At 39.9% G+C, this 25105-nt stretch overlaps 1 protein-coding gene across 21 annotated transcripts in view; it reads left to right on the plus strand.

Moving 5' to 3' along the window:
* Positions 1–866: 866 nt before the first annotated feature.
* The window catches only part of PWWP2A (PWWP domain containing 2A), a 37091-nt gene continuing 12852 nt past the window's right edge, over positions 867–25105 (plus strand). For 2 of the 21 annotated variants that reach the window (XR_013378286.1, XM_077895671.1), the window contains exons 1-2: positions 867–1566; positions 20822–22519. Coding sequence is in view for 4 of the 21 variants with exons in the window: in XM_077895671.1 (XP_077751797.1) it covers positions 947–1566; positions 20822–22505 (2304 nt within the window). In the remaining 17 variants the exon portion in view is untranslated. Of the gene's footprint in view, positions 1567–1777; positions 1930–2052; positions 2317–2375; positions 2445–2668; positions 3604–6772; positions 6792–7413; positions 7484–8202; positions 8266–9284; positions 9448–11842; positions 12004–16623; positions 16725–20821; positions 23528–25105 lie in introns of those variants that run through there. The other 19 variants (XM_077895672.1, XM_077895674.1, XR_013378290.1 and 16 more) reach the window with 18 other exon arrangements.

Here is a 25105-nt window from a genome sequence, read left to right on the forward strand (position 1 = left end):
ATTTGGAGACAGCAAACAATATTCACACGTAAGTCCCCCCGTGCCTCAGTACTCCTCTCTGGAATGTTCATCAGCTTCCTACAGTACGCACGGTGTCCCTCCTCTTGTCACGATGAGCATTTTCCTACTTTGAAACAAGTAGGTGCATTGTTCCTAGAAAGTGGAGAGAAGTCAAGGAAAACAGTCGCTGCGTGGGGGCTGGAGCGTCTGTCGTGAGGTTATGGAGGACGCCTTGCAACATCATCCTACCCCCAGCGCCGAGCACAGTGCCTAGCTTAGCAGGAGCTCCAAACGTGTGTCTAGAATGGTTTCCAAACTTTAGTTGGCCTTGTCAAGGAGGCTCGTCGTGCCCACACGCGGCCGCCAGCAGGTCCGCGCCTAGAAATAACATTTATTCTAAGGAGCTCGGCGCAGGGATTCTTGGGAAGCTGCTCCCCTCCCGCATTTGCCTTGTCGCTCCTCCCCCCGCCCCCTCTCCCCGGGTCGCCTTTGAAAGAACTAGCGCGCCACGTGATTCTCTCCTTTCTCCCACCTCCGAAAGCCTGACTGATAATGGGCAAGAGCGCAGGCCAACCGTAAAGCTCTCCTTCCCCTTGCAGCCAATAGAAAGAGGCGATGAGCACGGGGCTCAGCTTTTGTGACTTCCCCCGTGCCCTCACGCCTCCTCCAAGGTTCAACATTTGACAACTCGCGCGGCCAATGAGAAGTTCCGACTGCGCCTGGGGGGGCGGGACCGGCCCGGCGATTGACGCCCCCGCCTGGCCAATGAGGTGTCGCACGGGCGGGAGGGGTGTAGGCCGGAACCAATGGCGCGGTGCCAATCACGAGCATCAGGGAAAGGGCGGGACGAGAGTGTCCAAGGGAGGGAGGGGAAGGCCCAGGGAACCGAGCCGCGCTGCCGCGGCCGCTGCGCCCCGAGCTGGAGGAGGGAGAAGCCAGGAAGAAGATGGCGGCCGTGGCTGCAGAGGCGGCAGCGACCGCAGCGTCCCCCGGGGAGGGGGGCGCCGGCGAGGCCGAGCCGGAGATGGAGCCGATCCCCGGCAGCGAGGCCGGCACGGACCCCCTCCCGGTCACGGCGACTGAGGCGTCTGTGCCGGACGGCGAGGCCGACGGGCAGCAGCCCTCTCCGCGGGCCGACGAGCCGCCGCTGCCGCCCCTGCCCCTGCCGCCGCCGCCGCCGCCGCCGCCGCCGCCGCCGGGGGAGCCCGCCCGCAGCCCCGAGGCGGCGGGGCCCGAGCTGGAGGCGGACGAGAAGCTGCCGGCCCGGGCGGCGGAGCCGGCGGCGGCCGCGCCTCCGGGGCCCGCCGACCTCCCGCCTGCCCCCGCCGCGCCGCCCGCGCAGCCGCCCGCGCCCGCGCCCGCGCCCGCGCCCGAGCAGCCGCCGCCGCCGCCGCCGCCGCCGCCGCAGCCCGCAGCCCCGGCGCGCGTGGACTCGGCGGTGTCGCAGCTGATCCCCGGCGCCGAGGTGCGGGTCACGCTGGACCACATCATCGAGGACGCGCTCGTCGTGTCGTTCCGTCTGGGGGAGAAGCTCTTCTCCGGGGTCCTCATGGATCTGTCCAAAAGGTACCGCGCCCGCCCCCAGCACGCCCCCGGGCCCGCTTGGTCCCCAGGGAGGGAGCGAGCCGCCGCGGCCCCCCGCCCCGGCCTGCGGCCGCCCGAGCCCTGGGGTCGCGAGCGCGGCCCCGCCCCCGCCCCCGGTGGGCGCCCGAGAGCGCAGGTGTGTGGCCGGCGGCCGCGCGCACCTCTGCAGCCCGGCTCGGCGCGCCCCCCGGGGCTGGTGGGGCAGTGCCGGCCGCGGAAGGAGCTGCGCGGAGGACCTGGTGCCGGGAGCCGGGCGGGGGACGCTGCTCGTGGGGGCGCTTTCCCCCTGAAATTCACCTTTATCGAGGCTGGAGAAAGGGGCGTGTGCGTCGGGGTCCCCGAAAGGTTAGCTGTCATCCCTTACGGCCGGGGCGGCGGGGGGGGGGGGGACTATTCGTCAGAAGCGAACGTCTTGACTGCTCCGCTCACCGTGAGAGCTAATTACCCCTTGGATAACTGCAGCGGGGAAGCACCTTTGGCTAATTAAAGTGATAGTTTTAAGAAAGGCCTAAAGAAGAGAGAGCTTTTGGGTTTGTTTTTTTGTTTTGTTTTTGTTTTTTACATTTTATAATATCAAGGTGGCATGGTATCGAAATGCCCAAATAATCGACTTCTGAACTGTAGGTAACAGTTTACGTACGAAGGGCAAGAAGGTGGAATTCACCCGCAAGCCTTTGGCTTAGCACATTGTCATCGTTGATTTGAAATGTGTATGGGCATTGCTTTAAACAGGTAAAGAAGGTATCCTAAGTCTAGAGTTAAGTTAACCTTTGTATTCTCTTCTTTTGCAGATATGAAGTGCAGAGACTCCCATTCACGGCTCTCCATTCTGTTTCCTGCAACAGCACACACTCTGATGGGTATCTCACCTGTTTGGAAATGGCTTACTTTAATATGTTTTATTTTTTTTTTATTTTTAAAATTTATTTATGTGAGAGAGAGCATTGAGCAGGGAGAGGGGCAGAGGGACAAGCAGATTCCTCACTGAGCAGGTCTGGGGTGGGATCAACCCCTAAGACCCTGAGATCATGACCTGAGCTGAAGGCAGATAATCATGACCTGAGCTGAGATCATGACCTGAGCTGAGATCATGACCTGAGCTGAAGGACTCAGCCACTGCAGGGGCCCCCAGTATGTCCCCCCACCCCCAGTATGTTTTATTTTTAACTCCTTGCTGTAGCATCAAAGACACCATCTTTTTCCCATTTGGAGGCCGGTCGGAGAGGGAGGGAGGGAATTTAATATACTTGTGGAAGGCAGTTAGAGGGCAGGAGAGACCTGAGAAAATAAAAAAATATAAAAATACACATTGAAGTAGGGCCCTTGGGCACGGAAGAAGATGGGAGCCTTTATAATTATTTTTTAAGATTTATTTGGGAGAGATCACGAGTGGGTGAAAGGGCACAGGGAGAGAAGAATATCCAAGGAGACTCCTTCCTTCATAGCAGGGAAGCCCCCTCATCTCCCCAGTTTATCTCACAAACCATGAGATCAGGACCTGAGCTGAAACCAAGAGTGGATGTTTAACCGAGTGAGCTACCCAGTGCCCCACTTTTTTTTTTTTTTTTCTTCCAGGTTTTATTTTTTATTTATGTATTTTAGAGAGCAAGCATGAGCAGGGGAGGAGAGAATTGGAAGGAGAGAATCTTAAGCAGACTCTTCACTGAGTTCGGAGTCTTCTCATGTCCCATGAGATCCTGAGCTGAAACCAAGTCCTTCGGTTAACCAATAGAGCCATCCAGGCACCCCAACAATTATTTCTGTACATTGTTTAACCTCAAAAGCTTTTTTTAGTTTTCTTTCCTTTTTTTTTTTTTTTGAGAATTTTGGATTAGGACCTTTGTACTTATGTTTTCATAGTTAGAAAGCAGGATGAGACCAATGTGCTTCCTACTGATGTATTTAATAGTGAAGGAGAGAGAGACTCAGTAGTGTGTATGCTATTGAATCAAACAGAAGTGAAGGCCAGTGATTGTGTGAGAATCTGGATTTCAAATCTGCAAAAGGAAGGTGTAAAAGGTAAGTTGTTCCTGGAAGTGAAACGGATAGTTCTTTCCTCTGTTGAGGCGCTCATTGTGTTGGTGTTTTATTTTTTAAAATTTTCTTTGATAGGAAATGGCAGTGTATTTTTTGACTTTTGTTCTGCTTTGCCAACCGTGCTTCTTACAGACACCAGTTCTTTGGTTGAAGGAGTTATTTTTATTATGAACCTTTTGCATTTTAATGTTAGGAGGTGAAAGGTCTGTGTCATTAAAATCTTTTGTGAAAGGTCAAGGAAATCCTGTCACCTTTTCATTCAACTATTATTTATTGATCACATCTGCGTGTAAGGCACCCTCTTAGTATTTGGAATATTACGAGATATGGTCCCTGCCTCTGGAAGTTTCTATTTGGGTGGTAACCACATTGTGGAATTGGTGAAGAAAAAGGGTCTTTAAGATTTAGCACTTGAAGGAATTATCGGACTAATGAATGACTAGTTGGGTATTTTTTTTTTAAACATTTTATTTATTTATTCATTAGAGATACACAGAGAGAGAGGCAGAGACACAGGCAGAGGGAGAAGCAGGCTCCATGCAAGGAGCCCGATGTGGGACTCGATCCCGGGTCTCCAGGATCACACCCTGGGCTGCAGGCGGCGCTAAACCGCTGAGCCACCCGGGCTGCCCGGGTATTTTTTTTTTTTTTTTTTTATAACGGAAGAGCAGATCTGCCCATATATTTTGTAATCTGTGCTTTACCTTGATTGAATACTCGATGCGCAGTTTTGGGGTTAACTGATAATCCAGTAGATGCTCTAGATTGTACCACGATTGTGACTACAGTAATCAGCTGCTTTAAAAACAGTTTGCATCATATTCGAATTGGCCATTTAATGAAATCTTTGGGTAAAAATAACAAGAGCTTCCTATTATGTACCAGGCATTGTACCACTTGCTCTAGTCTTTATAACTCTTGGTATTTTTCATTTATATAGGAGGAAATTGAAGTTCATTTAATTTGGCCAGTCATTGAGCTTACAAATGGCAAAGTAAGGATTCAAATGTAGGTTGATCTGATTCTAAAGCCTATACTTCTGCATTCATGTTAGAAAGTTGGGCTGACAAATTTTCTTTTAAATAAACTGCATATTTCTGAACTTTAGTGCCTGTCCTGATTTCAGTAGCTGTACAGGATAATACAACTGGTATGGGTATTGGAGCAAATGGATTCTTTAGTCAGGTAATAGCCATGAGACCTTCTGCTCTGGAGCTTCCTCATTTCCTTAGCTTTAGCTGTATATTGCAGAACACACAGCAGCCTCTGAAGTCGTGATTCTTGCCTGTTCAGTGAGGTACTCAGGAAAGAATTAACATTTGGGAGACTATTAAGTGCTTCATGTATGTGTATTGTTTTCTTTAGTCTTAAAAAGGGAAAGGGCCAGTTACTGCCTTTTTGATAATTTTATTCTGGCATTATCCATGGTACAGAAATGTTTTTTAAAGTTGGAAGAGTTGTTCACTGTGTTCAGTCCTCATATACAGCTTGTCATATATATGGATTGCTCTAGACTCTGCTTTTGTAAGCATTTAACATTCTTCACCTTCTATCATTGTAGTATTTTTTGCCTTATTTTTAGTTATTTGATTGAATAGCACATTTTTGAGGAGAGTCTTTTCATGGAGAAAAGGAACAGGACCCACGTAATTTAAAAGAATAGAAAGTGATAGTACCACTTACCAAGTAGTAGCAGATTGATCTGGACAGAGTGTCAAGGTAGTTGGGGTCCAACTTCTGGTGCCACGCTCTCTAGTTAACACTATGACTTTGGGCAAAACTCCGTGCCTCTTTGGGCTCCAGTCTCTCTAGTTCTTAGGAGGTTCATTCGATTTCAGGCAGTTCACAAACCCAAACAAGCAAATAAACTTCACGACTTGGTTTATGTATAGAGTGAGTAGGATGACCAGGTCGTATGGTTTTCCTGTATCATCCCAGTTTGATTGTTACTTCCCCCTCATGTCTTCAAAGTAGCTTGCTTTGGCTACTATACAAATGACATGGTCACCCTAAAAATGAAGATACTTGAATATCTGGTTAAAAATTTTATGTAGCATAGGATTTATTTATTTTTATTTTTTTATTTATTTATGATAGAGAGAGGCAGAGACATAAGCAGAGGGAGAAGCAGGCTCCATGCACCGGGAGCCCGATGTGGGATTCGATCCCGGGTCTCCAGGATCGCACCCTGGGCCAAAGGCAGGTGCCAAACCGCTGCGCCACCCAGGGATCCCCAGCATAGGATTTATTTGAAACTGAAAACCCTTTTATGGCATTCTTTAGTTTATTCTAGGCTCCTCCTCTGTTTTATACCCAGCTGTCTTAGATAGTTTGAATTACCTGCCTACTCCTGAATTCATTAGGAATAGGTAAAGCCAATAATCTAATAGTAGCAGATAAAAGTAATCAGCTAACCCACAAATACAGTTTGGTCTCTTCCCTAACCTTAAACTTTTGAAATTTTGACAAACATACATTTGTTTCTTCTTTAGCATTATAGAATTCACATTCCTTCAGGTTGCTAAACTGTCTTAATGATTATTTTAGAATAATCAGTGGTTGTACTGTAATTTTTTTGTTTTTATTATGGGAAATGAACCTCCATGTATGTATTATCCTTGCTCTGACATTTATCAACTATTAATCAAACTTGCTTCATCTTATGTCTACTTCACTGGATTATTTTGAAGAAAATCCTAAACATGTTTTCTTCATCATAAGAATTTTGGTATAGATCTCTGAAAAGAAGTATTTTAAAGCCGTAATGTACTACTGTTATTGCAACTAAAATAATAACAGTGTTGCTTTCTATCATCCTATAGCGAGTCAGTGTTAAAATTTCAGTGTTTCAAAATTAACGTCTCAGTCAACATCTAAGTTTTGTTCAAATTAGGATCCAACTAAAGTTTATACTTTGTAATTGGTTGATAAGTTTCATGTTTTTCATCTGTAGTTCTCTTGCCATTATATTTTATTCCCTTGAAGTTGATTTGTTAAGCCATAGACTTAGGCAGAATTTTCCACATTTTGGATTTTTTTCCAATTGCATCCCATTAGATGAATTTCCATGACTTTTAAAAATAGTTCTTTTCCTTCAGGAGCAGACTGAAGGGACAACCACCACAGCCCTCTGAGGGCCTCTTTAGAAAGCCTCTCGTCCCTTGTTTTGGGTCAGTAGAAATGATACGGAAACCTCTTACCTGCTTGCACACTTGAGACCTATCCTTTAGCACACATCTAACTTTAATGATTACAAATATAGAAAAATTTAACCAGTCAGGATTATCTGCAAAGGGTAAAAGTCTTCAGCCCTAGTTTCTGAAAAGGTATTTATCAGCTCAGTCCATACCTGAAGGGACGGTATTTACTGGGACTTAGGGTTTCTGACTACACAGAGGGATCATTTCAACTATTTTATTGCTGTTCTCTACATCTTGAAAAGTAGTTCTAAAACCACTTTGAAAACCTGAAAAATCTCTTGAATTCCATTTTTTTTTGGATCTGATATGAATTAAGGAGTCATGAAGTAAATGTTTATGCATAAAAACCCTTGTCATTTTAAGTTTTTGGTACATACTTTTTAAAGGTTGTAGCTAGTTATATTTCAGAATTGACCTTTTATAAATACTGACATTTTGTGTGTATCTGTGGGGTACTGTTAATTAAAGAGAATCGAGGGGATTTCTTTTAAAAAAAACTTCAGATTTCACTAAGTTCTTAAAATAATTTGTAGAAAAGTTACTTGTTTTTTAAGGAAATATAAACCAAGACAATGATTTTTTTTCTTTACAGAGACCATGAAACGTATGGTGCAATAGCTCTACTTTTGGTGGGAAAAATATACAGCCATTCTGGTGAAGCAGTGAGTAGTGGTATTAGTAGCTTATACTAAGCATCCAGGTTGAGAATTTAGGTCCTCACATAGTGTGCTTGAATAATTGTGTTGAGTTATACATATTTAAAACACATTTTTTTTTTGGTGATTATTCTGCTTTTATTCTAAGGTGTTGATAAAGGGTTCCCATAGTAAGCCCAGAGCCAAATGCCAATCACTTTCTGATCCAGACATTTAGGACACCCACTACTAAACCAGTGTATATGTTGTATTGAAAGAGTGCTCTCTTCCCTAGCATGTTGCACTGCAACGAATTGTTGGACATTAAAAACTTAGTTTGTAAAAATCCTGTAACAAACATCATGGTATTAAAAACAGATTTTAAAACTAAGTTTTATAAACTGGATAACTAGATACTGTAAACATAAACTATGCCAGGCATGTTTTAATGGACTTGGGGTTTCTAATGAGGTTAATTTTCAGCCTTTTAGTGTAAGACAGACCATACTTCACTGTGTACTGTTTCAAAGCAAAGTTCTTGATAAAACTATATTTAAGCTTCCTAAGATCCATTTTTCTCTGGGAAACTATTAAAGGGTTTGTGCAATATGTATTCATCTTCTCTGTTATGGTGGAGTTAATGTCACATTGATAAAAAATGAAAGATGTTCTTAGTACTTATTTGTGCCTATGAAGTGCATCCTATTTCTTGATATTTATTGGCCCTATTCTCCCTAAATTCCCAGATTAATTTAGGCACACATTGTCAGCAAGACAGAGCTTGCTCTAGTGGCAGATCTTGCAAGAAAGTAAGTGGAGGTTAAGTTACACTTTGGGTGAATTTAATATAGAATGTTTTTGCTAAATACTTTGGTCAGTGATCCTGTAAACAAATGTGCTTAAGATTTCTGAGCTCTACTCCAATTTGCAGTTTTAACCAAGATGATTCTGATGCAGGGTGATTCTTGTACCATATTTGGAGATAAGCAATTTTTAGGGAGTAGCTTTGCCAAAATAGGGCCATAAATTTGTTAAACCTATCTTAAAAGTTACTGGTTAATTTTGATTGGGATGTAATTACAAAGTAAGCAATACATATGGGGATGGGCCACTTGGGTGGCAGATCCAGATCCTTGTTATAGAACTGGTAATTAGACTTGCAAATAGGTTTCTTAAATCTGGTTGCCTACTAGGAATTTAGTAGTTCATAACTTTCATCTTTTTCCCTTGGACCAATTTTATACAGTCACCTTACAATAGAATAGTGTTTTTTAGCCTTTTAAAACTCATAATTGAGTATTTGATATTTAATTTTCACTTTCTGCATATTCTCACCATATAGGAAGGTTGCCATATATGGCACTATATAACACTATATGTTTCTCACTCTTAAACTAGGCACTGGGCCAACCCCCTTGTTTATATTGTTTTCAGTTACTCTCTGGGAAATCCAGTGATGTAAATTCTGCTAATCCCCATTTCACAGATAAAGACACTGAGGCTCAGAGATTAAGTAAATTGCCCCAAGTTATAATATATTTTATATTTATATTAAAATATAAGATATTAGTGGGAAAAGATGCCCTTTTTGAACAATATGCAGTTCTTTAAGATTTGAAAACAATCTTATTCCAAATCTAATAAACTTCTATTTTTACCATTCTCATTTAGCTTATGATTTTAAGGAGGAGTTATCTTGGTAGGTAGAAATGATAAACTCTTTGTTACTCTCTCAACCAGGCAATAGCTGCTTTTGAAATATGAATAGCTCATCAGTTCAATTTAGTGAACACTTTGGGCATTTTTGGAAGTGGGGTTTTTCTTCATATATGGTTCTGAGATGTTTTGCCTTGGTTGGCCTGGCCCTGGCAACAGTGGAGTCCACTTGAGAGAGAAATCAGAAAACATCATATTTGAGTCTCCCTGAGCACAGGATCAGCATTTAAGTGCTGGCTGGCTGAATTGGAAAATAATTTAAAGACTAAAACACTGTAAGTTTTTGAACAGCCTATTTTTGGTAAACTAGAAATTGAGAAATAGTTATTTTGAAAAAGTCTGTTGAGAAATAATTTAGGCCTCTGTATGGTGTGGACTCCATTAGACATAATACAAGAGAAATATTAAAAGTACTTAGAATTCATAATAGAAACCTAGAAAATATAAAACTGCCTTTTGGTGTCTTAGAGCCTAGACTAAGGGAATTCTGTTCAAGAATTTGTATTTACATTAATAATAGTGAAAAAGATCCTTTTATACCCAGTGTTCATTTTCTTGGGAATAGGTCAGCTATATTGCTCTGTGATGTACAAAAGTGAGGTCAAGATTTGTCTGCTCTTAAAAATATTTGGCACTTTATGGCACTTACAATTTTCTTGGATGATTATTTTTAAAAAGAATTTACTATTAAGGAATAATAATTTGAATACCATACAGTTGTTACTAGTATTTGTGTTTTTAAAAAGACTGAAGCATAAGTGTTTTCTCTATAGTTGTCTCTTTTTATTTCCAAACCTAGATATCCAGGTAAGTTTTTAGAGGATTATTTGAAGGTATGTGATTAGGAGCTTAAACTCTAAATTATTAGCATTTACCCCCTACCCTCTCCAAAAGCAATCATGCTGTTATAAAAGAGGATTCGATAGACTTTTAAAAGACTGAGTAAATTTTTATGGTTAGAGAGATGTTATTTTAAAACATTGATGCAGCATCCCTCCCCATCAGTTACTTAGAAAGGTATTTCCTGGTTCATAGTTGATGCGTGTTTTGTTTTTATCTTTTTTTTTAAATTTTTTTTGTAAATTTTTATTATGATAGTCACAGAGAGAGAGAGAGAGAGAGGCAGAGACATAGGCAGAGAGAGAAGCAGGCTCCATGCACCGGGAGCCCGACGTGGGATTCGATCCTGGGTCTCTAGGATCGCGCCCTGGGCCAAAGGCAGGTGCTAAACCGCTGCGCCACCCAGGGATCCCCTTGTTTTTATCTTAATAAAGTTATCTTCCGTACCTCCTTGCCCATTTTGATATCCGTAGTCCCTGCTGCAAATTGCTCTTGTAATACTTTGTTTTTAATTAAAAACATCACTCATATTCACTTATAGTTAATAAAATTGAATGCACCTTAATAATAGTTACCATATATTGTGCTTACTTACTGTGTACTAGGTTCTAAGGTGAGCAATTATGCATGTTCTTTTTTTTTTTTTTTAAATTTATTTTAGAGCACACAAGTGCCCATGAGCAGGGGAGGGCGAGGCAGAGATTCTTTTTTTTTAATTTTTATGATAGTCACAGAGAGAGAGAGAGAGGCAGAGACACGGGCAGAGGGAGAAGCAGGCTCTATACACCGGGAGCCCGACGTGGGATTCGATCCTGGGTCTCCAGGATCGCGCCCTGGGCCAAAGGCAGGTGCCAAACCGCTGCGCCACCCAGGGATCCCGAGACAGACATTCTTAAACTGACTATACTTCTTAAGCTGAGGTGGGGCTTAATCACCTGACCCTGAGAGCATGACCTGAGCCAAAACCAAGCCTCGATGCTTAACAGACTGAACCACCCAGGTGCCCCTATTTATGCATATTCTTAATTAAACTATATGATAATCCTTTGAAGTTACTGAACTACAATTCCGATATCCAAAAAGCTCTGAAAACTAAACTTTTAACTTTTTTGGTGGGAAAACCTAACTTGACTGAAATTATGTGAGATTATATATATCCCATTTAGTGTGAATGTTTTTTCATTTCCTTTTTTTTTTTATTTTTTAAGTTTTTATTTATTCGGGACACTTGGGTGGCTCAGCGTCTGGGCGTCTGTCTTTGGCTCAGGGCATGATCCCGGTCTGAGGATCGAGTCCCACATCGGGCTCCTGTTGAGGAGCCTGCTTCTCCCTCTGCCTGTGTCTCTGCCTCTCTCTGTGTCTCTCATGAATAAATAAATAAAATATTTTTAATAAAAAATAAAAATTTTATTTATTAAAAATTATATTTAAAATTATAATATAATAATTAAAATTATATTTATTAAAATTATTATTTATTTTTTTAAATAAAAACTTTTATTTATTCATGAGAGACACAGGCAAAGACCTAGGCAGAGGGAGAAGTAGACTCCCTGCGGGGAGCCTGATGCAGGACCCTGGGATCCCGCCCTGAGCCAAAGGCAGATGCTCAACCCCTGAGCCACCCAGGCAGCCTTGTTTTTTTGTTTCATTGCTAAAGTAGTAATACGCTTGATGATAGGCTGCTTATTATCTGAAAAGCCAGAAAAATTCCGAATTCTGAAGCCTGTTTATCTCCATGGGAGAAATCAGCATGTAGACCTGAGTTCCTCTACTTCATTAGTGGGGAGGTGGAGGCAGAGGAGAGGGGTTAAGTTACTTGATGAAATGAAGGGAGGCGGCCGCAACAGCAGCTGCAGTAGCAGTAGCCGTAGTAGTGGTGGTGCCAGTGTGGTGGTGGTGTAGGAGTACCAGCAAAGAAGTGGCTTCGGGTTGGCTGCTTGGATTCATATGCTGGCTCTACTGCTTACTACCTGTTTGATGTTGGGAAGGTCGCTTACTCTCTCTCTAAAACGGGTAGTATTAACACTTTAAAAAGGTTGTGGTGATTAAATGAGTTAATGTAAATAAGTATGTACTAAAATAGTTCCTGGCACATAGTAAGTGCTATATGTATTAACTATTACAACTTTTAATAAGTAGTTCCTAAGTGGCAGAATTAATTAGTATGGGTTTACTTGACTAGCCACTCAACCTAAATCCTGTTGTATTGCAGTATGATCTAGATCTTTAAAATTCCTTGAAGTGATTTGTAGAAGCTTCAGGTAATACCTGAAGTATAATTTTCCCCTTTTAGTAAAGATGGATGACATTTATTATTTTACTAGGTAACGAGGTAACAAGGAGATCCTTGCATAAAGTATGGTATAGAATGTTTCTCAATCTTTTCTACCCACTAACCCCTTGGGACAGATGGCTTGTGAGGAAGTTATGGGCTCTCTCATGAAGAAAAAGTTAGTCTCGGATAAATTTAGTCCTTACAGTGTTTCTGTTTTCTTTATGCTTTTAAAACATTGAAAAGTGCTCCCCTTTGAGAATGACGCATTTCAAAGTTAGCAAAAGGAAGATAATTTTGTGCTTTTCTTTGCATTTATTAGATGATGGGACTAGACTAGCATAGCTGAGCTTGGTTTTCTTTGTTTTTGGTTTGTTGTTTTTCGCTGAGCTTGTTTTTAACAGTGATTGAGACACTTTCAATCACATCACTGTATAATCAGAAGCCGTCATTGGCCTCGTTGTAAGAGACTAGTGTTACCATTCAACACACTCACACACCCTCATTAGCAGTGCTCTGCCTCATATGCACTCTTCAGCATGCCTTCTCTTACTGCCAGATGGATTATCTTTATTTTATTGCTTGTTTAAGCCTCTAAATTCTTACCTGTCTCATGGAAAGGGGAATCAGGTTGCTGACTTCCGATTCCTAATGCTGCATCTGGTCATTTGTTAGTTTTTACTACACCTGTTCAGTATTTCAGTTTTTTAAACCAGCTGAAATTGGTTACCAGCATTCAAAAATGTGTAACCACTCTTTACCACTCCCTGTTTCGCTTTTCCATAACTCTACCTGTGCCCTTCTAGGTGTGGTCCTTTTCCTGCAAAGCTGGTTGCCTGATCACTAATCCACAGTGATTCTTTTCCCTCTCAAGTTTCTTTTGGCAAGAAGTGTTACATTCTGGTCTTGCCTACTACTGAAGTTTGGTTCTAGGGCTGGGACTTAGTTTTATACTATCTGAATAATTAACATAGTTGTACCTGAATATAAATTTTGTGCTTAGTGGTACTTGAGAGGTATTTGCTGACATTTCTGCTTAAGTAGGATAATTTTTAAAATTTATCATTTATTTTAAGTAGGCTACACACCCAGTGTGGGGCTTCAACTCATGACCCTGAGATCAAGTTGCATGCTCTACTGACTGAGCCAGCCAGGTGCCCCAAAATTTTCTTTCATATAAACTTTCTTTGCTTAAATGTTTTGGTGGAGCTGTGGTGAGCTAAATTTAAGATTATATTTTTTTCAACTAATGTTTAAAACCTTTTTATTTTGAAATATCAAACATAGAGAACTCTTAAGCTTTCTCTAGATTCACTGATTTTTAGTATTTTGCCATGTTTGCCTTATTGTTCTTTATTTTTTTTTAGTATTTTGAGAGTAGGTTACATACACCCTAAAACTTGTGCATTTATTTCTTAAGATCAATAGTTTTCTTTCTTTTTTTTTTTTTTTTTTTAATTTTGTTTATTCATGAGAGACACAGAGAGAGAGGCAGAGAGAGAAGCAGGCTCCATGCAGGGAGCCTGATGTGGGACTCGATCCTGGGACTCCAGGATCACACTCTGGGCCAAAGGCAGACGCTCAACCGCTGAGCCACCCAGGGGTCCTGAGATCAATAGTTTTCAAATTCAAGAAACAGTACTTTTATCTAATTTGCAGCTCGTGTTTCATTATTTTGTCAATTTTTCTAGTGATGCCCTTTATTTTATTTTATTTTTTAAGATTTATTTATTTATGATAGACCTAGAGAGAGAGAGGGGCAGAGACACAGGAGGAGGGAGAAGCAGGCTCCATGCAGGGAGCCCGATGTGGGGCTCGATCCCGGAACTCCAGGATCGCGCCCTGGGCCAAAGGCAGGTGCTAAACCGCTGAGCCACCCAGGGATCCCCTAGTGATTGATGCCCTTTAAAGCTTTTTTCTTCATCCAGTAAATGATCATGTATTGCATTTAGCTGCAATAGAATATATGTAATAGGGGTTAATTCCTCAATTTAGGTTTATCTGATAGTTACAAAAGGTTTGGGTTATATAGGCAAAGAAGTGTTCTCAGGTATTGCAGGCATCATTTGCTTTCATTGGTAATGTTCACTTGGATTCTCCCTCAGGTCAAGGTGTTGTCCTGTTACCCCCTCAGTGTAGTTACTGTTATTTCCTTTGTATGCATCATTCCTTTACTACCATGAAAATATTACACTGCTTCTTATCAAACTTTTTCCTTCTAAGTTAGGTACATATACAGTTACAAATTTTTTTAATTGTGGTAAAAAACACATAATATGGGCCATCTTAACCGTTTTTTAGAAAGATTTATTTATTTTAGAGTGAGCCAGGGTAAGGCAGAGTGGGAGAAAAAAATCTCAAGCAGACTCCCTGCTGAGCACAAAAGCTAAAGCCCAACAGGAGGCTGAGATCTTGACCTGAGCCAGAATCAGTAGTCAGCGGGCTTAACCGATTGTGGCACTTTGGTGTCTCCTATCTTAACCATTTTTAAGTATATTATTCAGTAACTAGTGTTAAGTTCATATTGTGAAACATCTCCAGAACTTTTTAATCTTATAAAACTAAAACTCGACCTATTAGACAACTTCCTGTTTCTCCCTCCCCTCAATCATGGACAACCACCATTCTACTAGATATCTTAAAGAAGGTGGAATCATACAGTCTCTCTGTTTTTGTTTCTGGCTTACTGTAGTTAGCATAATGTTCTCAAGGTTCATCCATGTGGTTGCATGTGTGAGATTTCATTTTAAGGCTGAATAGTATTCCATTGTATGTACATACCATGTTTTATTTATGTATTTGTCGATAGGTGTTTGGGTTTCTGCTTCTCGGTTCTTGTGAATAATGCTGCTATGAACATGGTTATGTAAATATTTCTTGGAGACCCCATTATCAATTATTTTGGATATATACCCAGAATTTTGGGGGGCTTATTATATAAACACTTACTTTGTAAAAAATATTTTCTGTGTATAGCTTATTGAATTAATTTCATTTGTCCTGAGAGTAAATTTTGATATCATAGCCAATTTCCAGAGATGAAATGTGAACCAAAATAAGTTTGCTTTATAGTTTTCTCTCCTTTGTGATTTAACCTGTTGCTAATTTAAGGAAGAAGTAATTTCTGAAAACATCTGCTTGCATTGAAATAGATGTGGATTATTTTTCATGTGGTTAATTGCATATAAATTTTTTTTTTACTGTAGAATCCTTAAGAGAACATAATTCTGGGAAGGAAAGATTTCTTTTTGTTTTCTGTTTATTGGAGGGAAGTCTGGTCCAGCTAGAAAATTAGGGCCTGTCTCAACTATTCTGAACTCTTTGAGTGCCAAATTTCTTAGGACCTCTGTTTGCTTGCCTAAAATATAATACCTTAGTTTTTAAATTTTTACTGTACATTCTTTAGAAGAATTTCCTCCAAAAGTTGGAACTTTGGCAACCAGAATTTGAAGGAAGAAAATGAGAAATTAGTTGTGTACTATTGAACTATTATAAACAGGAAGGAGAAGAATATATTCCTAGGTCAGAGATGAGGTGATTGAGGTTGCCGTGAAGTTAATGCTGATAAACAGTAGTAGATCAGTGTTTAAAAAAGAACTTTCAGAGTAAGAGGTAAGAGTTATTGGTCAACATTTTTGTTTTGTTTGACATATTTCTGTGGAAAGGGAATTGAGATTATAGTTTTCACTCAAAGGAGTGAAACATGTTTAGGTATAGGATTGATTAAGCAAATACCATAATTTTATCAGTGGGTGAATGAAAGCTTCATTTAGTTAAAGCTGGAATCATCAATAAAACTCAGGCCTCTAAAGTGGAACCTAAATTTAGAAAATATTCTTACCCTTCATGATAGTCACATTTTGAATTTGGGCTTACTAAATGCTCTGTATTACATTTGCTTCACCTTCACATTAGGTGAAGATCCGTTTTCCTTGACACAAAATAACTATTAAGCCCCAATGTTCTCCCTCCTCAAAATTTTGGCTGTCTTTACTCCTAAATTATTAAGAAGGTAACTAGATTTAAAACTCTATTTTATAGATTCACAGAAATTTTCAAAGATAGTTCAGAAAGGTCTCTGGTACACCTGGTTTTCCTCAGAAGCTATTCTTATTTTTTTAAGGTTTTCAAATCTTTTATCAATTTGTTGGTGTTTTTTTTTTTTTTTTTTTTTAAGCAAGAGCCCCCAAGCAAGGGAGGGGAGCAGAGACAGAGGCAGACAGAGAATCTTAAGCAGATTCCCCGTTGAGTGGGGAGCCCAACATGGGCTCAGTCTTACGACCATGAGATCACAACCTGAGCTGAAACCAGGAGTTGGATTCTTTCGCCAGCTGAGCCACCTAGGCGCCCCAACATGGGGCTCAAACTCACAACCCCAAGATTGAGTCACATGTTCCACTGACTGAGCCAGCCAGGTGCCCCAGAAACTATTTTTAAGTAAGCCATAATACCTGTATATTCTTCCTTTAGAATTTTTGGGTAGTGGTTAAAGAACACTGAAAATAGGTAAGGGTTAGGATGAGTCATGGACACGTTAATACCTTCTTGCTGCATGAAGGAAGGGGTAGGGAAAAGAGGAGAGATACTTTGTATCTTACTGCTCAAGTCTTTTTTTTTTTTTTTGTCTTTTACTGTTCAAGTCTTAAAGAATTTGTGAGCTGTTCTTCTAGAAAAAGCTCAAGCAAAGGATACTGGTCAGTCTTCCACTTCTGGAGTGATTGAAATCCTCCTATGCTGAGGTCATCCTTTGGTGAGCATTCACCTGAGACAAAAATACCTTCACCTTAGAAAAAGCTAATGCAAAAGTGCTTGCTAAAAATTTAAATCCTGTATTCCATTCTAGAGGAGGGTTTTAATGATTCAGTCTTGAGGCAGGGCCTAGGAATCTTCATTTTCAAACACCACAGAGTGTTATGTTGCAGATTTCTATAGAACACACTTGAAAAGTTAGATTTTGGGATTTTAAAGAGGTTTCTTGTTTGTTTCTTTTTTTTGTTTTGTTTTGTTTTGTTTTTTAAGTAGGTTCCATGCCTAACATGGTGCTTGAACTCAACTCTGAGATAGTCACATGCTGTACTGACTAAGCCAGCCAGGTGCCCAAAGAGGGCATAGTTTTGTTGCTACTTTATATTCTTATTAAGGTTACAGTTTCATACATGGATGGTTTTCAAACTTTTGAGCATAGTTACAAATGTCTTTTACATGTGGATGTATATGTACATACATATATGAAACAGTTTCATTGCAGTTACATATATTTAGACTCTGAATTTTAAAATTTAAATGGTAATTGTGATCCTGGAAATTGCACAACCAACGTCTCCACCCTTAGTTTGAAAACTGTCATTTTACTAAGTGTTATCCATGTTAGGAAGACAACGTGATTACTGAGATGGAGTAGTACATTGGATAGCCCTTTTCTTCTTTTTATTTTTTTTATTTATTTATGATAGTCACACAGAGAGAGGGAGAGGCAGAGACACAGGCAGAGGGAGAAGCAGGCTCCATGCACCAGGAGCCCGACGTGGGACTTGATCCCGGGTCTCCAGGATCGCGCCCTGGGCCAAAGGCAGGCGCCAAACCGCTGCGCCACCCAGGGATCCCAGCCCTTTTCTTCTTAAGATGATTTAATCTTTCTGGTCCTTTGAGAAAGTTTTTTTTTTTTTTTTTTTAAAGATTTTATTTATTCATGAGAGAGACAGAGGGAGAGGGAGAAGCAGGCTCCATGCAGGGAGCCTGACATGGGGCTCGATCCCGGGTCCCCAAGGTCATGCTCTGGGCTGAAGGTGGCGCTAAACCACTGAGCCACCTGGGCTGCCCATGAGAAAGTTTTTATTACTTAAAAATATTTTTGCTTTTGCCAAACATCTACCACCCACAATTCCCAGCTTGGTTTCTTTTTTCCCCTTTTTGGTGCCTTATTACATAATGAAGTGCCTTCCTATGTTACTTAAAAGTGGTTAATGCTTATACTTTATTTTTATTTTTTAAAGATTTATTTATTTATTCATGAGAGACATAGGCAGAGGGAGAAGCAGGCCCCCTGCAGGAGCCCGATGTGGGACTCGATCCCAGAACTCCAGGATCATGCCCTGAGCCTAAGGCAGACGCTCAACCACTGAGCCACCCTGGCGTCCCAGTGCTTGTATTTTATATGCTTTAGAGGGAAAGGCAAGGGAAAAAAAAAAAAAAAAAAAAACCCAGACGTGAAATTAATATTTTTATTAAACTTTACCTGAGGGAAGACATAATAGATTCTACAGCTTATTTGGCATAAAGTTCTAAAATAATTGGCTAGATCGTCCTCACTTTGAGATTATAAATTAAAGATATAGAAATGATCTTAATGTCTAGAAAATTAGTTGAAAATAAGATCAAATTAATTAAATGAAGTAAATTTTATCAAGAAAATGACTGGCATTTTCCTATTAATCCCTACCTGAATTCTTTAAAGTAGGAAATAGTGTTAGCCCATTTTACACATACAAAACTGCATCTAGAAAGGTTTAGTAACATCATGGATACAAAGTTGGTAAGAATAGGTGTGAAACTCTACCTCAGACATTAGGATGATTATAATTTTAGTTATGTCTAATAAAAGGATGGGTATTTTTTATTTGTTCCTGTGAAAACACCATGTGAAAGTGCAATGGGGCAAAATGATAGCTTTTTAAGAGTTAGAAATTTGATTGCTGATGCCACTAGTGGTCACATCTCAGATGAGTTACATTGTTTATGTAGCTCTGTTTCTCTCTCTCATCTTAAAGTGGTCATTGAGCACCTACATTATAAGAAAATGCTAAATGCTCAAATTACCTTGCAAGTAAATAGGAAGCAAACATTTTAAGTATTAGATGCCATGTTAGAATAGAATAGAATAGAATAGATGCCACTTTGCAAAGTCTGATGTAAAGAAGGTGTCCTTTGTGGACTAGCCCAGATTCAAATTTGTCCCACCCTAGGTAAAAGCTTTCCCCTTCCTTTGTGGTTTGTAAGTATTTTATCACAAGTTGTTGATTTGTGGTCTCCAAACTAACAGAAGACTTGAGGAAGAAAATAATTGAGGTATAAGAAACAGAACTGGTGGTATTGGCTCTTAGTAGTACGTCCCTTTCCAAGTTTAGGTGTGTTTACAGCCTTCAGAACTTCATGTCAGGATTTCTTCCCAACAAAGATATTCTGAACCTTTTTGGGGGATATAACATCATGTTAGAGAATATGAGAACCAAGACTCATTCTCTAGAAAGACATGTAAGACATTTGTACCTTAAGAGTTCTGGACTCCCTGAAGCTGATCCTTGGTTCTAAGACCCTCTGCCTTAAAGGATTGACCCTAGAATTGTGTTCACTGCTATTCAGACAGCATCAAATAGTGCTTAGAATTAACATGTTAACGTGTACATGATGGAATTATTTGGTGGTGTGATTTTATTTTTATGTGCAGATACCACTGTAGCAGGTTTAGCTTTAAGATGTTTAACCCAGGAGGACTAAATCACAGTGATTTCTAAGTCCACATGAAAAAAAAAAGGTTCTATTGACCTTGTTTTATTAGAAACTGAGAATTGTAAAGATTTGTGTTCTATACCAGTGCTTTGCATACTGGGTCCGGACCAGTTTTAAAATCCATTAATGTGTCTCACTAGCATTAAAACAAATGAAATAGATCAGAGTAGGGAAAATACCATTATATATCACATAAGGTTAAACATTTAGTGAAACTTTGGCTTAAGTATGTGTATTTGTATATTTGTATATGTATATATGCATGCATGTAGACATACATAAATGTTATTAGATTACAACATGAAAATAATTCCTAACGTGTGATTTTTCTAACATTTTTAAAATGTTAGAAAGCCATAGTTCTATACCTTCTGCTTGTGCGGTAATTTGGGCATCTGAATTTCTCATATTTTTTGTGGTTTTGGGGGCAGGAGCTAGATAAAGGGCTTTAAGAGTTAGAGTGAAAGAGTAAAGGAGCAGCTGATCTTTGAATATTTAGTGATTAAGTGAAGTTGAGATGGAATTTTGCTAATTCAGTGTTTTTTAGGTAGTTAAGGCTGAATTTGTTTTGTGAATCTTTTGAAAGCTCTTAAAACCAGAGGGAGACATGTATGTTGCAAATTTATAGTTGCATTTACTGGATTTGTTGTCCATGGATCAGTGAATGTAATATCAAATGACATTTACTATTAAGCTATCTGATAGAATGCCTTTCTGATCTAAGATTGAAAGGTCTGTTTTAAATAATGTCAGCTATTCCAGTGATGCTTAAAATAATCATTTGAACTTAAACCTAAATGTATAATCTGTTTATACCTGATATGTTTATACCTAAAATGTAGGACCAATAAAAAATGAAGGGCTTTTAGGGGTGGGGGGAGGTGGTCAGTAGATTATTTTTATTCTTTAATGTAAAATAGTTTTCAGGAAAGGTCAAATGAACAAACATTAGGTGTTGTTTCAGTTTAAGAAACTGAATTATAGACGTTGAGTAAATGGCTTCTTTGTTTCTTTCATTTCTTTCCAAGGTTTGGGCCCCATGGGATCCCTGTGACAGTGTTTCCCAAAAGGGAATATAAGGATAAACCTGAAGCCATGCAGCTCCAAAGTAATACATTCCAAGAAGGGACAGGAGTCAAGTGTGAAGTGAATGGTGCTGTTCCCGATGACCCTTCTCCCATCTCGCCTCCCGAGCCAGGCTTGGCTGAAAGCCTATGGACTTCCAAACCGCCACCTCTCTTCCATGAAGGAGCACCTTACCCTCCCCCTTTGTTTATCAGGGACACCTATAACCAGTCAATACCTCAGCCACCGCCTCGGAAAATTAAGCGACCCAAACGAAAAATGTACAGGGAAGAACCTACTTCAATAATGAATGCTATTAAACTGCGACCCAGGCAAGTCCTGTGTGACAAATGTAAAAACAGTGTTGTTGCAGAGAAAAAAGAAATTAGAAAAGGTAGTAGTGCAAGTGACTCTTCTAAATATGAAGATAAAAAACGGAAAAACGAAAGTGTAACTACTGTGAACAAAAAACTGAAAACTGACCATAAAGTGGATGGGAAAAACCAAAATGAAAGCCAGAAAAGAAATGCTGTGGTTAAGGTTTCCAATATTGCTCACAGCAGAGGCAGAGTAGTCAAAGTTTCTGCTCAGGCAAATACATCAAAAGCTCAGTTAAGTACTAAAAAAGTGCTCCAGAGTAAGAACATGGATCATGCAAAAGCTCGGGAAGTGTTGAAAATTGCCAAAGAAAAGGCACAAAAGAAGCAAAGTGAAACCTCTACATCCAAAAATGCACATTCAAAAGTCCATTTCACACGTCGGTATCAGAGTCCTAGCTCAGGTTCCCTTCCACCCCGGGTTCGTTTAAAACCACAAAGGTACAGGAATGAAGAAAATGACTCTTCTTTGAAGACAGGACTTGAGAAAATGCGGAGTGGCAAGATGGCACCCAAGCCCCAGTCTCGCTGCACCTCTACCCGCTCAGCAGGTGAGGCCCCTTCAGAAAATCAGAGTCCCTCAGAAGGCCCTGAAGAGGCCAGCAGTGAGGTTCAGGACACAAATGAAGTGCTTGTGCCTGGTGAGCAGGATGAACCACAGACACTGGGCAAAAAGGGCAGCAAAAGCAATATCTCTGTTTACATGACCCTAAATCAAAAGAAATCTGACTCTTCCAGTGCTTCAGTGTGTAGCATTGATAGCACAGATGATTTGAAATCCTCCAACTCTGAGTGTAGTTCTTCTGAAAGCTTTGATTTTCCTCCAGGCAGTATGCATGCACCTTCCACCTCCTCCACTTCCTCCTCTTCAAAGGAAGAGAAAAAGCTCAGTAATTCCTTGAAAATGAAAGTCTTTTCCAAAAACGTCTCTAAATGCGTCACACCAGATGGCAGGACCATATGTGTAGGGGACATTGTTTGGGCCAAGATCTATGGCTTCCCTTGGTGGCCAGCCCGTATTCTTACTATAACTGTGAGCCGGAAAGATAACGGCCTTTTAGTCCGACAGGAGGCCCGTATTTCATGGTTTGGGTCTCCAACAACCTCTTTTCTTGCTCTTTCGCAACTCTCCCCCTTTTTAGAAAACTTCCAGTCACGCTTTAATAAGAAGAGAAAGGGCCTGTATCGCAAGGCTATCACAGAGGCGGCTAAGGCTGCCAAGCAGCTGACCCCTGAAGTGCGGGCTCTGTTGACACAGTTTGAAACGTGAACATGGACAGTAAGGTAGGCAAGAACCGTTGGAAGGCGCCACAGATATTCTAGTCTAGTTAGGAGTAATGTCTACGAAATAGCTTGGCCAAATCGGAAAGAGAAATTGTACTCAATTGGCTGCTTTTTTATACTTACCTTATAGCCATTTTTAGACTGAGAAGCTTAAACTGAACAAGCAATCAAATTTTGTGTTAAGGAAGTGAGATTTTAGCAGTATTTTTCAGTTTTGAAGTCAAACCATCCCAAGGCATAGGAGCCATAGCCTCAACTGAAAATGAATTTTTGCAGGGACTGTTAATTGCCATTTGTACCTAGTACTGTGTGTATGTGTGTATATTTATATATATATACACGTACATATATGTGTGTGTATGCATACATACATATATATAAATATAGCCTGTCACTATGTGACACAGGTTGCATATTTGGGATTGCAGTAAGGGCTGGTGAGCTGAGGGGAGGGAGTGAGTGTGGGGGCGGGACCTAGTGTGGATATTTAATGACTACTTGTTTTTTAATTAATGAATACTTAGCCTTTCTATGTGCATAATGGCGCAAGACTTTGATACTTAGGTGTTTGACAAACTGATGCTTGCTATTCAGTTGCAAACTGGGGAAATAGCCCAGTATTTGGGGTTAAGACTTGTAAGGCTGACAAGGTTTGAAGCATCACTTTCTTTTGTCCAATGGGGATTTAACAAAAACTTTCAAATTTCTGGTTTGGGAGTTTAGGTAGGTTTGTCTTTGGATATGTAAATAGTTGATTGCTAAATTTGGTCAGATTTCTCCTGACTGGCTGTTCCTAAATTCTTAGGATACGTCCTGGTAAATTACACTTTGTGAATTGTCATATGTGTAATCACTGCATTTTGGATGTACCTAATTTGATAATTTTTAAAAAATATTTCCGTTTAAGGTATCTGTTTGCAGGTCAGAAAATGAGAAAATGTAATTGTGTAATGCTCTGAAATGTAAAAAAAAAAAAAAAAGCTGTAAATAAAATCGACTAAATCCGAATTATTTGTGTGTGTTTCTCAAAAAGCTTTGAAAAATTTCAAGATGGTAGAAAGTTATTCTTGGTAATAGTGTATGGAGGAGATGGAAAAAATCAAACCTTTATTTTCCTATTTGTCCTATCGGAGAATATATTACCCAATCATAGATAAAATTCAAGGAAGTGATTTATCCATATATTCTGAAAATGAGGTTTTATAGCATAGAGGTCTGATATGCTTCTGGATTTGAGGCCCTCCTGCCAATTGTTCATAAATGTGTGGGTTTAGTTTTCCTCATTTTTAGCCTTAATATATCATCACATGGGTTTTTTTTTTTTTTTTTTTTTTTGTTGTTGTTGTTGTTGTTTTAAATACTCGTGTAGTTAACAGCCAGTCTCTTCTGCTTGGTTGGCTTCCGGTATCCTTGCTTTTGGGCCTGGTAACTTAGATCACTATTTTCTACGTGGTCCATCTGCCCCTCAGATTTGACTTTATTTTCAATTTTTAGCTTTTTATTGTTAGTGAAAAATAAATCCTATTTTTTATCCCAAGAGTTTATGCCAAGACTTTTCAAGTTGCTTTCATAGATTTTTGTGTCTAGCTTACCTTTTGAATTAGATATAGTATCAGTCTGGCAGTTTTGGAAATTTGAAAATTTTAAAGAGAGCAACTTTCTTTAGTAATCCAATTTGAAATGTCTTAGTTACCTATGGAATTAATGATAAGATTAATGGAGATTAAAATCCATGATCTGTAGCTTCCTTAAGGTTATGGACTTTGATGATTTGTGTACCGATTTCTGCAAAAAACCAGTAGAATTTCTTCTGGGGAACTCAGTCAATGCTTTTTGATTATAATAAACACACAATTGAAAAAAAATGTTTTACCTGAGTAGAACATATTCTTTCCTGCAAACAGAAACAACGATACTATTTTGAAAATTCTTTGATTATAACAGGTTGAAAGATGTTCACAGTGTGATTGAGGGGTTTTAAGGAACTATCTTAAAAGATTATTGAGTATTGTTTTAGATTAATGAACTTGTTCAGTTATTTTTGAAAGTTTGGAATCAAAGGTTCAAAAATTTAAGTAAGGCAGAGCAAAAAGTCACTTCTGTAATTCCAGGGCTTCATGTAATGATCCAGGTGAGTTTTATTGTAACATAATGGGTGTGACAGTGGATATTGCTAATATAGTCAAGTGCTTTGGAAAATGTGCTCTGGTGGCATAAACCAAACTTGATTTGTCGGAGGGGAATAGTCATGATTGTTGAGAACAAAAATAACGTTCAATTTTATGTAGTCTATACCACTGAGGGAAAGGTTGAAGCATAATCACTAAAGTACGTGATCTCTAATTATCCTGCCAAATGATTCCTCCATTTTATTTTTATTTATTTTTAAAGATTTTATTTATTCATGAGAGAGACACAGAAAGAGGCAGAGACACAGGCAGAGGGAGAAGCAGGCTTCCCGCAAGGATCCCAGTGTGGGACTTGATCCCCGATCCTGGGATCACTCCTGGAGCTGAAGGCAGATGCCCAACCACTGAGCCACCCAGGCATCCCTTGTTTTAATTTTTTAATAAGTATTTTATTTAT

Source organism: Canis aureus, chromosome 4, assembly GCF_053574225.1.
Source record: "Canis aureus isolate CA01 chromosome 4, VMU_Caureus_v.1.0, whole genome shotgun sequence".
NCBI classification, from domain to species: Eukaryota; Metazoa; Chordata; class Mammalia; order Carnivora; family Canidae; genus Canis; species Canis aureus.